Source organism: Annulohypoxylon maeteangense (assembly GCF_022496945.1).
Source record: "Annulohypoxylon maeteangense strain CBS 123835 unplaced genomic scaffold GGS22scaffold_9, whole genome shotgun sequence".
NCBI classification, from domain to species: Eukaryota; Fungi; Ascomycota; class Sordariomycetes; order Xylariales; family Hypoxylaceae; genus Annulohypoxylon; species Annulohypoxylon maeteangense.
In genome coordinates, this window is record NW_025953256.1 from 1,460,481 (window position 1) to 1,473,406 (window position 12,926).

At 44.9% G+C, this 12,926-nt stretch overlaps 4 protein-coding genes across 4 annotated transcripts; 2 read left to right on the forward strand and 2 right to left on the reverse strand.

Moving 5' to 3' along the window:
• Positions 1 to 207: 207 nt before the first annotated feature.
• Positions 208 to 2,866, forward strand: GGS22DRAFT_148170 (HET-domain-containing protein). The gene is made up of 2 exons (XM_047958976.1): positions 208 to 1,983; positions 2,067 to 2,866. Exons 1-2 carry the CDS (start codon positions 302 to 304, stop codon positions 2,713 to 2,715), a joined length of 2,331 nt encoding a protein of 776 aa, XP_047818753.1. The 5' UTR covers positions 208 to 301; the 3' UTR covers positions 2,716 to 2,866.
• A 2,037-nt stretch (positions 2,867 to 4,903) lies between these two features.
• Positions 4,904 to 5,991, forward strand: GGS22DRAFT_164657 (uncharacterized protein). The gene has a single exon (XM_047961565.1). It carries the CDS (start codon positions 4,995 to 4,997, stop codon positions 5,874 to 5,876), a length of 882 nt encoding a protein of 293 aa, XP_047818754.1. The 5' UTR covers positions 4,904 to 4,994; the 3' UTR covers positions 5,877 to 5,991.
• Positions 5,992 to 9,280: 3,289 nt separating this feature from the next.
• Positions 9,281 to 10,195, reverse strand: GGS22DRAFT_164660 (uncharacterized protein). The gene is made up of 2 exons (XM_047961566.1): positions 9,412 to 10,195; positions 9,281 to 9,359 (listed from the first exon to the last, which is right to left on the reverse strand). Exon 1 carries the CDS (start codon positions 10,080 to 10,082, stop codon positions 9,591 to 9,593), a length of 492 nt encoding a protein of 163 aa, XP_047818755.1. The 5' UTR covers positions 10,083 to 10,195; the 3' UTR covers positions 9,281 to 9,359; positions 9,412 to 9,590.
• Positions 10,196 to 11,071: 876 nt separating this feature from the next.
• On the reverse strand, positions 11,072 to 12,675 carry GGS22DRAFT_164662 (NAD(P)-binding protein). The gene is made up of 2 exons (XM_047961567.1): positions 11,627 to 12,675; positions 11,072 to 11,493 (listed from the first exon to the last, which is right to left on the reverse strand). The coding sequence occupies exons 1-2, from the start codon at positions 12,146 to 12,148 to the stop codon at positions 11,233 to 11,235; spliced, it is 783 nt and encodes a 260-aa protein (XP_047818756.1). The 5' UTR covers positions 12,149 to 12,675; the 3' UTR covers positions 11,072 to 11,232.
• Positions 12,676 to 12,926: the final 251 nt, after the last annotated feature.

Consider the following 12,926-nt stretch of genomic DNA (forward strand, 5'->3'; position numbering starts at 1 on the left):
ACATGTGGACGATCTTCATTAGTTGTCTTCGTAGACGAAGTAGGCAATTGATGGCACCTTTTCAGCTCGGATTCTGCAGTGGGTTTTATTGGTTACTCGCTACCTGCACCTATCCTCAACATACATTAGGCACCTACTGGGTACCCGTACAGGTAGGTGCTAGGTAGGTGTTCAATAGCCAAGTACGTTGTATTCAAACACAACCTAGAAACATGATAAGAATTTGTATTATGCAAATGTGAATGCTTCAGGTTTTTAACACAGTATAAGAGCAACGAATCGGTGCCGTTGAAGTAGAAGTATGAAGGGCTCTCATCAAGTACGATCGGCCAAGACGCAGCCTGGACACCATTTATGCAACATCTGCAAGAAACTGCACCTAGAAGTGTTCTTTTCCCACAAAACTAGTCAGCAATCTATTGGAAAGATCTCTCAGTATGCCGATCCAGATTGCCCATTCTGCAGCCTGATCTCCAGAGTCATTGACCGTGCCTGGGGATCAGATGAGAGGGACAAAGCAGGGAGATGCGAACTCCTGATTGAAAGTCGGAGTCCGTTATCCGTCAAGGAACACGGTCATATCCGACATCCTCAGCCAAGACTGGTACTGGCAACTAATCAAGAGCCCCCGAAGTTTCACCACAACAAAACTCCGCCAAGGAAGGTCGATAGAGAGAAGACAGGATTTATCATCGCTGAGATCGAATCTATACCGATTAATAAATCGGATATAAGCTATCTCCCACGGCGAAAGATTGGAAAGTACGTCGACATTAGCCTTGTTGAGGATTGGCTCGATAAATGTCGGAAGCATCGACATTCCAAGGCATCTATCGGACAAGATGTTCATGGCCTCCTATTCCAGCCGCAGTTCCCCTTTCGCCTTATTGACGTGAACAGAGAGTGCATAGTAGAGAAAGATAGAAGATGTGCCTATGTGACTTTGTCTTACGTTTGGGGCGACCTTCCTACTCTCTATCATGGAGGTAAGAGTAGGAGCAAGGGAAAGATACCCATTCTTATGACTCTCAAAGATAATATAAAAGATCTGAAGATTGAGAGAAGCCTATCCGAGTCGAGGTTAGAATCGCCCTCTACAGGACGAATCCCTCAGACAGTTAGAGATGCTATGGAATTTACACAGCAAATCGGAATTCGATATCTGTGGGTAGATACCTTGTGTATCATACAAGATGATGAGGAGGATAGGAAGCGACTTATCTCGCAAATGGGTGACATATACAATTCTGCAACTGTAACTGTTATCGCCGCAGCGGGTAGCAATGCAGACGCTGGGTTAAGTGGCATCAGCCCTAGAGTGGGTCACTCTATTAGAGGGGTCAAGATCGCCGGCGATTCAGGTCGGACAGTTCTCAACCTCTCGATTTCTCTGTCATCTTTATGCGAGGAGGTTCGGATGAGTACCTGGAATACGCGAGGATGGACGTTTCAGGAACAGTCGTTATCGCAACGCTGTCTTTACTTCACCGCCAACGAGGTATTCTTCAACTGCAGCGAATGTCAGCGGAGAGAGGGTTATGATTATGTAGAAAAGAGAAAGACAACTACCGGAGAGGTAAAAATCAAAGCCAGGACGGGACCACCATGGTGGAATACAAACATCAGGTACGATCTCGAACCGACGCCATACAATTACTTAGGAGATATGGGTGATGGGAAGCTGGATCCGCAGTCATATGAATTGGCCGTGCAAGAGTATAGCCGGAAGAACCTCAGGGACCCTTGCGACGTATTCAACGCCTTCGAGGGTATATTTAACAGGTTCCAAAGATCTAAAAACGCCCCTTCGGAAACATTGGACATCTCTCAGGCGCAGGCAATCCCTTCCAGTCTGCTCTACCGATCAATGCTCTGGTTTCCATTACCGGGAGCAGAGAAACGACAGTTGAGCAATCCCATGAAGCTAGGAATCATCAGACTAAGAAAGAAGACTGGACAGTTGTCGTTACGGTCGTGGTCGTGGTATGTATTAATTAGGTAGTATCTACCTAGTACCTTGAATGATGAAACCTAGAAAGCAACTTGCTAACGCAGGAGATGATTAGGACTTCCTGGTCTGGCCCGGTCGAGTTTGTTTTTGAGGATAACCTCTGGCTGCCTAGGAAGATATCACGGGTTCCTATCAAGCGGGTGCCTCTGTACGTACCGATCGTATGCTGGTATTATGGAGGCTCAGAAATCAGCTATTTCTGGACTAGAGATATTTGGAGAACTGCATACATCAGTTCCCATTCCGATACGACTACCTCTCATACCGACAGTGAAGTTACACGCACTAGGAAATATCTCCAGTCCCGCGTTGGCATCAATGTTAAGGTGTTACTAGACGAGTCAACGCAATGTGATGTACCGGGGGATACACTGGAAAGCGGCGAGCTTGGGTTCTTCGCACCATATGTGGTAGCTGAACAATTCCATATCAAGATCAAACCGGGGGATGTCGTTGGAAGTTTAGATGTATCCGGTCACAGAGGAGAGTTCAGGTTCGACGGCGGATACGAACCGATAGACGAGCTTGTTCCAATCGTTGTTGCCGACACACTCAGTAAACCGCCAAACGCGCAATCGATCTTGCTGGGCCTAACTACCACGCGCAAGGGCGTCTCGAAGAGAGTGGGGATCGGGTTCGTACATTACTCGGATGTAGATTTGCCCAAACCACAGTGGAATTATCGGTTCTTCATGGTTAGGTAGCAGGGTAGGTAGGTAACAATATGGCGGGGTGAAGAGGAGGCAAGACGCTTTGGCTATTGCTAACCATCAGGGCTAGGCGTGGCGTACGTAATTGAGGGGCCATTCCACGGACCATTACTGTCTGAGCGGGCTGGCGGGGTAGGTATGCAAGAGAAATCCGAAGGATAAGACTGACCTGACTGCCTGAGTTAATAAGAGGCTCGAGTGGTTAATTCGAAGATTGTGGTTATTGCTTCGTAGCTATGTCATGAGACATCATATCATCTCATAACCACCTTGTACAAACTGACAGAGCAGGAAGTTAGCACTTATGACCTATGCATAACAAGCATAAAGCTTTGAACCCATTCTTTAAATGAAGCTGTAAATCGCGGCATATTCCAGTGATCGGCAACACTAGCACATCCCCTGGCCGTCTTGCGTTAATTACCAACGTCGAACATATGGCGAGGTTGCATGTTTGGACACAGTAGAAACTGGATGCCAAATCGTAACGGCATGGCTTCTTTAAGTATTCAATGAGTGCTGTTCGTAATTCCATATTAGTATCTCGAAAGGGGAGATTGACTGACAGCATGATCTCGAATCTCGATTTCTATGTCGAACCAACACCGAACATGTCCTTTTCGTATTGTAGGTATATTGTGTAACATAGCCACCTTCTGATATTCGGCAAGCCCGAGTGAATAACGATGTTATGATCATGCCAAGGTCTAACGAATGTCATCGGCGGCTCTAGGTGGAGCTAATGAAAATCATTCTTTGGGGTCTTCGTGACACTGACCAGCCATGATGAGGGATAGCCACAGAGAAGTCGCTAGCCAAGTTGATATCTGCAAGGCACTCCACCAAATTTGTGCCCATTCTGGTTCGAACGGGTTTCTTGATATGCTTTTCATTTTAGACCTGATCTAAGTAACTTGGGTCGCCACTTCATGTGATAGGCTTTCCTCACCAATGTTAATCGTATGGATAGGACTTGGAACTTACCTTCTTAAAAGTAGATTTAAATATTTTCTGCACCCAATATAGTTTCTTTTGTCGCGTTATACTATTCTTCTATTAAAAGGAATGTGAAGACTTCCCGTTGTATCCCGGTACCCTAACTATATCACGCGCCGATCCGATCTTGACAGACCTCGAAATGCCTCCTAAAATGTCTACTTTGAAGTCTCGGATGACCATGACAAATATGCCGATACATACTGAGAGGATGCCCCGTCGAGCCATGAGTATCGGCAACCTTAGGGAGAGTCGCCAACGCCAAGAGGTTACGGATCCAGATGATGAAGGTAATGTGAACCGAAGTCATAATAATACGTATTGATACTAACCTCCAGGATAAAGTCGAACTTGCCACTCCGATGAAGATATCAAACTTTGCGGCCGGCAGTGTCAGGATGGTATATCCGAGATCCCGGAGAATTAATACAATGAGAAGCCCAGTGAGACTCCAGGACATTTAAAGGTGATCAAGGAAATTCGTAAGTTGATTGTGGTCGGAATCTTGACAATTCTCTGGTTACTTACCTGTTCTTTTGAAACCCAGGGCAGAGGTCGACGTATAAACATCAACTGCGGTACCACGGAATCTATTCCGAAGCAGATGTTCATCGAGATCGCATATGAGGATTCGTGCGAGAAACTGTGGGCTCATACTAAGGATGTATGCACCTTGGTATTTATGACGGAAGAGGCGCTGTTTGGGTATGAGGGATTTCACTGGACATAGCGCCAGTTTGGAATGGCGTAACCCTTCATAGGTAGCGAACATCCACGGATGCGAACGAGGAATATAGGGAAGAATCCCAGGCTGAGTTAATCAGGCAGGCGAAGGAATCACACAGCGCCCGAGGCAAAGTAGGTAATTGTTATGGCCGCGTGAGAAGGTTCCGAATGCCTGGATGACAATGGCATAGGGTGTTCGTTAACAGTTGTATGGGAAGAACCTGACGATACTTAGATTCTGGAAGTAATGTTTAACATTGTATGGGAAATTACATAGGCCGATACTATTGAAATAACAAGATTCTTTTGTAGCGTCATTAAAGATATGCTTCACTCTATCCAGTACCTATTGATTTGTGATTACGTCATGGAGGTTTATAGCTATATGCCATATAGGATTGGGGATTATTTAGGTAAAAGCTCGGATATTTGGAAATATTATAAACCCCACACTTGACCATCCCACCTTCAGACCTTTTGCTTCAACAACACCAACGTTCAAAATCACCACTATCAAACCGGTAGCTAACAACTTCGTTTATCGGGCTAAGATGGATCCTTCACGTAGTTTTCATCAATTCAATGACCTCCCTAAAGAACTCCGCAACTCGATCTGGGAATATCACTTTCAGAGTCATCGTCTTCACGTGGTTCATCCCGGACCCCAGAGTGAGAACATAAATTCGATGAAGGAAGTCTTATCATATTCCTGCACCATCTTAGATCCCGCAACCAATATTATCATTAAGGATGCACGCCCTCCTTCCCCAGCCATTAACCGCGAGGCCCTTGAAGTATTTCAATGGTGTAAGCGCAAATGGACCCCTATTACCTTCACCAAGGATCTCCCCGAGTCCGTGACGTCGGGTCGGGGTCGACTGCCTCCCCAATTCGCTCAGTTGGCCTCCACTAAGATCAACCTCCCAAAAGTAAACGACCGCCCTATCTATGTCGACTGGAGCCGTGACCTGCTCTACATTTGCGCTGCGCACTCCGAGCAGGCTTTCTGGTCTCTACGTTCGACTCCATGGCGTGGTGACGTTCGGAGTTTAGCGCTGCTTGTACCCCACACCGGGTTTGCCGGCGCCATCCCGTTTGGAGCATCGGCCCCTATCCGCGAGGTTCTTGAATGTATGTCGGGACTCGAGGAGCTATTTATCGTGTTTATCCCTCACGAAGGCACGAAGCACTCTCCCACTACTAGCGAGAATATCGCCAAACTTAAGAGGGACATGCACGGTTTCGTCCCCTACGTCAGCTATCTCAAGGAAGCTGGTCTCGCGACAAGCCTTATGCTCTATAACCGCGCCGCAATGTCAATTAACAAGGCTATGTCTGACGCACCGAAGAAAATCAAGATCGAGAAGGTTGTCGATGTCGATTATCTCACTACCCCTTTCGGCCACTATAAACGGAATGTCCGTGTGCCCTAGGCGACAGCTACTTCGACTTAGCGCTCATATAGCAAAGTCGGTTTATTCAGAGTTCTCGCCTTTTAGGCTTATATAGGGAAATCTAGTTTCAAATTCAGAATTATTGACCTATGAATCGTTATCATTTTCTAATTTCGAAATGCTGTTAAATTCAGATACCCGATAATACTAATTACCGTAGCGAGAAATAGCGTAAGATAGCAATGATTACAATCGTCAAATAATCATTACAGAAGGTTTGGGATCATTGGAAAATTTTACAACCATTAGAATACCTTAGATTCAGATCAGGCGACCCAGGTAACCCAGGCGCCAGCAAGATCGACGATACTATTATCATCTCCCGCCACCTCTCAACCTTAGAATTATCTTATATTTTCAGCACCACCCCGCCCTTCCCACGCCACTTTTGACATCACTTTTTGTATCACTTTTCCTTTCTTCCTATTTTCACACACACACACACACACACACACATTTGTAAATGGGTAGACTACTAATTTTCTAGCTTTTCAGGTCTCCAGAGGTAACGATATATCGCTTAAGGAACTTGATTTGCAGGTTACAACAAGGAAGACGAGGATTATGGTTAGAAGGCTCTAATAAGAGGCTTCATTATAGATTTCAAAGAGTGACTATAAGCTTAAGTTGACTACGGCCGTAGTATACTACATACTGAAATACAGGGGACCTACCCCTTTATACCATAAGGAGTGTAAGGCTATCCGTCCCGTTAGATATAACCTCATAAACCAAACACGGAAGATCCATTTCTCCTATATGATATCCCATTGATCATCTGTCCGTCAGTCTGAACTTCGTAGTCGACTTCCTGATCCATATCTAATTTAGCCAAGATTCTTACAGAGGATATGGGTTGTGTGAACAGGGGTCTTACTGGCAAGCAAGCTCAGATTACATTGAAATTCCAGCGCCAGCATTTCCGCCTTGAGCAGAGCCTCCGCTACCACCGCTACCGAGATTGGAGCCTTGGCCAGTTCCACCGGTCAAGTTTCCGCCCTGGGAGGTACCTTTGACATCGTTACCGCTGATAGTCTTGTTGGTGTCATGGCTATCAACGGTAGAATGATCCTGGGCTGTCTTGCTTCCAGCCGGGGCAGTGGAGCTGTTCTGAGGCATATTGAATGTTCAATTGAAGAGTGTTTAAGTAGAAAGTTCTGGGTCGGGAGGGTAAATTCTTGGTTTAGAGAAGTTATTGACGGAGGGTCATTTGGGAACCACAACGTGAATTCAAGCCAGACTAAATACTATCTGAGATCTCTTGTTTATCAAATCTCTCTTACCGCTTTTCTATCCTCGTCCCGCCTTAGGAACCACGTTCGTGTAACGCCCAACCTATAGGAGGGCAGGACGACATAAAGAAATACCTTGCTTCCTCCTCTGGAATTACAGGGCCAAGACTTTATATTCAGAAAAGGGCCTATTAACTGTTTTCATACAATTACTTCTTCTTGTTCTCTAGATGTTTTCAGTACTTACCTAGGTATTATTAAAAACAGGTCATGCCATTCGTAGCCACCAAGTTTCATTTCAGCTTAACTCAGTGAGCCAGAGTGGGTCGAGGCTTTTCGAATGAGAATACAATGATTGGCGCTCAATGTGTGATATCTTTGATGGCTTCCAAGGCTTACATATGTTCCAAGGTTGTGTAGGTACATACCCACCTTTGTTGCTTTCCCGGCCCTTAAGTTTATGCCCAAGAACGTTGGGAACTTTTCTGAAGCTTACGACAACCTTGATTCTTTTGAGACACCTGCAGAGCTCAGCCAGGTTAGGACAAGCCGATCTGCCCTCGGTGGTCTTTCACGAGGAATACTTACCTAGATACCTAGGTAGGTAGGTAGTTAAAAGTTAAGGATCGACAACAATCCTCCATATATCAGTATCAAAGCAGAGGCCAGCGACACCAGGTTTATTCTATTGTGAACAATTTCACAAAGGACGATCGGTTAAGCTTACTGGGGGCTCTAATTATAATCGTGATACTAGGTACTACCTAAGGCATAGAGGCCGTCCATAATTTCTAGAAGCAACGGTTAGGTTAAAACCTAATTAGGCGTACGCTTAATAATCTATACTTTAATTCAAGGTCATCGTGTATGGCATGTTTGAGAGGATGAAAGTGGCTATAGTATCACTCTCAATCGTATTCTTTCTTTTCCATGCCAAGAACGAATGCAGCTTTTGCATAATTCCTATGATGAGGTTATGTTGTCTCGGAGGGTATCTGTAAAAGGAATATAAGCTGCTATATCAATAGAGTCTTTATACATATGACAATGTAAACCAGTTACATTGATAGAGTACAACCCTGCCGAATTCACGGATCATCACCGATCTACCCCATTCCAAACAAAAACAAAAGCTGCATACGACACACCTACCTAATGAGTAGGTAGGTACATACCTGGGTAGGTAGGCTGTTCGGAGTCCGGATTTGTTGCCAGCCTCTCGATACTGTTTGTACCCGACCGGAGCCTCACATATGTTCCTTTCCACATCTAATAATTTAATTCGATTTCTTATTCGCGTTTATCATACTCCTTGGCTTCCAGTAGGGCTCATATATCGCCTCCTTTCGTCCGGTTAATAATCATACGTCATCCTAGTATTGATTGAGCTTGAGAATGTGTAGTCTGGCTGTCTGGGTGAATTTCATAGACAATCCCCACGGGGTAATTGCTTTTGGAGGGCATTTTTACCATGGATGAGTGGGCTAATTCCTGGAAACTTTACATCTTACTGGAGACCACTCGGTCCCGATACTGTCAATTCGAGTCCAGTTGACCAATGAACGCGCGCGGTAGGCTTCGTGGCTTTGGTCTGGGGCGTCGACCGTGCGATCCATCTGATTACCTAGTAAGTTGGTATATAAGCGCACCTTCATTAGGTAGTCATTAAACTATAAACTAAAAGGGGGTGCGCTTAAAAAGTCAGTGGGATATTTTAACGATCAAGAATCAGCTCAAATCAATTGTTAGTCCAAAAGTACCTAGGCAAAGTATGTTGAATGGTTCGTTGAATTAGAAAATCAATACCAACTAGGTACTAAGCTTCTACGTCGTCTCTGCGCTCCTTGATACTTTTGAGGGCGGGGATATCGGAAAACGCTGGAGTTAACGGATGAGAAAGAGAGTCAGTGCCGGAAATATCGGAATTACCGTGATAGAAAACCTTCTCCCGTACAATTATATCTTGTTCTACACAACTCTATTCTTACAAATAGAAACTCTTAGGAAAAGTTCTTCTTGTCTCAGGGAGATTGCGTGAGTAACCAGATTTTGACAATATCTCCCAAAGCACAGACCACCTTAAATGAACCTAATCTGATCAGAAGATACGTAGAGGGAAATGTGTATCTGACAATTATTACCCTCGCTAAACTCGGACACTTCTCAAACTCGGGCATAGCATGATTCTAAGAATATTAATCATTCTTAATCGTCAGTAGTTCCCAGTATAGTAAGTACCCCCTCCTGAAAGCACCCATTTACTCGCTAATTCCTAATCTCAGACGTTAAAAACTACCTACAGTACTGTGTCCCCTGTATGTCAGCCGGGTTTAGCCGATAGCACCTATGATTCGGGCTTCAGTATGTGAACTAGCGCATAACTAAAATATGAGCAACCCCCGTAGTTTCACCCAAGCCGTTTTCTTTGGTATTGATAGGGACTCGATGGTTGATTCTATAATCATATTTTTGGGTTATGGTAGGCTCGATTTTGATCCGGATAGAGACTGTTAAGGTGCTGGGTTGAAAACGCCAGTAATTGGTTCATGAGATAGGAGGTTGATAGCGCGGAAGTTATATGTGCTTGGACGAGGGGCTCCATGGGTTGAATGGCCACCATCCTATCGGACTCGCTAGTTTCTACATGGTGGAATAAACTTAAATGTTGAGAGTCACCGGAGTCTCGAATAGGTGGCCAAGTTTTCGCAGTCGTCGGGGGCTTCAGAAGTTTGGATATGAATCGCAGGTCTATCGAGGACCGTGTCGCTGGCGACTGCTCTTCCAGCAAAGTATACTGATCCTCGAAACAACATGCTCGATCTTCACTCTCGCAATTCCCGCAACTTGGCCGCTTTCTGTTACATTGGATCTTTCTCATCTTGCATTCTAGACAGCATGTTCGCGAGTTCTTGGGGAGTAAGTGCCTTTTCGTTTTGCTGAGCCATCGTCGCATGGTGTCTAGAACAGCGCCTCGTCCCAGTAGTAATTGGTTAAAGGCGTGACTGTACAAACAAGTATTTTAATTATTAGAAAATGGGATAAATTAGAGCATATCCACTGGAAGGGGTGAATTTCGTTCATGAAGTAGGGTAGAACGGACCTTCCGGGTTACTTGGACCCTTTACTATACTTCTATTAAGATATTCATGTATTTTAACTAAGCTTTTTATTTTATAATATGATTAAAAAAGGTACTTAAAGTACCCCATAACTAAATTACGATATATAAATCGTATTAAAGACTTAACTGTGGTATACTACTAGGTAGTTGTCTTGAATTAGTGCACTAAGGCTCCAGGGCTACTTTACGCGTAAAATACCCCCTAGACTGACGCAAAGTAACACCGCAAATTCCAGTAACTACCTACAACACCTCAATGATCAACATTATAAGATAGACTGCGGGTGTAATTGGTTGGATTAACATTACACGAGCCATGTATCCCTTTCCCCAAAGCCTTTCTATAGCCTACCTTAGGTACCTAGTTAATATGGTAGTTGTGGAGGATGGAATATACGCGAAAGACCCCTTAGACTGCACAATCCTAAGTATACCTACTAGGTAACTAATAACACTGATTAATCTAGTATTTAATGAGCTTGTTGGCTCTATTTCGTTAAATTTAGCATATGATTAGCATTATGACACCGTCGTTGTTAACTGTCAGGTTAAGGGGTGTGGAAAAGGGATGCATTCTTTCATTAGCTTATTATACATACTTATACACGGGATGTCTCTCCTGACTGAATTAAAACTCTGATCCTACCTATGCGACGGCTTGTAAAGACCCTACAAGATTGACCCCCTCAGGACTGCAGGGAGCTGTTGGGCCACTGTACGTGCTTGCGCTTCATTCTGAAAGCCGTAAGGCCGAGAGCGTCAATTTGCGTCCCGTATGCTTGTCTATCATCGATGGTTAAACTACTTGTCAAAACTGCGAACGATAGCCATTATATCTAAATTAATTGGTTGGATGTGGCTATTAGCTACCTATTCCAAGAAATCGTTCTAATTACTAGATCACCCTTGTAACTAGCATCTTACTGCTTATAGTGGCACGAGTCGTCCAGGGCTCACTATAAGCCGGTTGGAATTCGTGAAATTATTGAGGTGGCTTGACATCTGAAATTCTGGCTAGAATCTCAACCAGTTTATTTTGTCGTGCTTCATCTTCTGCCGACTTCTCATAACTCGTTTCACGGCCCGGTCCCTTCGAAGTTCTGGCGCGGGTCTGGTACCAAAACCCGCCCGTTTTGCCCTCAGCGGCGCCCGATCCCTCAGCTAGTAGCACATAAGTATCAACGGCGGCATCGAGATTGTCGGGGGCGTTCGAGCCACCCATTTTCGTTGCAACCCATCCCGGCTGACCAACAACTAGTTAGCAACGCATTCGCCATACCTAGCTATAGGGTATACAGGTATATCATATGTCTCAGAAATGTAAGATTATTTCTGGGACAAGTCTATAAAGGGACAAAACCATCGAAATCACATACGTTAAGGGCATTGCTCAGAACTCCCCTATCCCCGAATTTACGGGCAAACCAGAAGGCGAGCAAAACATTGTGTAACTTGGTGTCACTATATCCAGCTTCCTGAATGTTGCGTAGCGATGCGTCGCCACCATGATGCATGCCACTGCTGACAAACACAAGGCGTTTCGGTGGGGGATCGACTAGAGATGACAATATATACGGCGCCAGGGTGTTGACTGCAAAAAGCGCTGGGAGCCCCTCTTTGCCCTTGAGATGAGATACGCCATTCATAAGACCGGCGTTATGTACGATGGCGTCCCAGGGACCTGTCTGGTTCAGTTGCGTTGCTAACGACTTGGTCTCTTCCGTCGATGTTAGGTCTGCGACAAATACATCTTTGGCTTCTGGGCACGCAGTGCGGGCGTCCTGCGCCCTCTGATTGTTGCGTGCGTGTAAGTAGACGTCATGTCCACGCTGGGCGAGAGTTCGCGCTGAGCGTAGGCCAAGGCCGTCTGATGAGCCAGTAATAAAGATACGAGCCATGTTGAGTATAGTAGAGGTGAATTCGCACACTTATTCCCGCAATGTGGAAGGGTTTATGTAGATTACAGCTTGCTTTAATACCAGTAGAATAGATCGGACCTTTCGGCTTGTAACAGAATCTCGCTAATGTGGAGCTGAAGTCTCACGGAGTATCATAGCCGTCCTTTTTATCCATTCAAGGTCTAGATCGTATGTATGTATGGCTCGCGCCATCGAGGTGTATTACCAATCCATTGTGTGTACCTGCCTAGATAGATAAGAAGGTGGTCATAGAAGATAGGAGTGACGTCATTGGGATTTTGTCCTCGTAAAGTGGGATCTATTCAAATCAGTAGCGTTTGTATCATGTTGTGGAAAATAGATTTGTGGTGTTGTTACAAATGTGTTTCTGGTTGCGACATGACCTAGGTAAGTAATATTGTAAGGAATCATATGAAGTACTATCCAGGGTATTAACTATCTCTTTAATGTCTATTTAAGGCATTAAAAAGCCGCTGTATACACGGGTTACGGTTAAAATAGTTACTATTTAGTACAGGGAAGAAAGATGAAATGTTGAAATAAATCAACATGCTAATGGTATTTATGGATGTTGCGCTGGGCGTTTCTCAATCCCACCTGCCCCGCCATAGCGCGGGAACAGTGGATCTATAAGCTTAGCGTATCTAGGTAGGTACCCACCTAGGGAACTCTTTGCTGCATGGCGCCTGCCCTGCTGCCCTCCAGGGCAAGCAGCGGGGTGGAGTTCAGCTTTACCTTCCAAGATTCTTTTATCTTT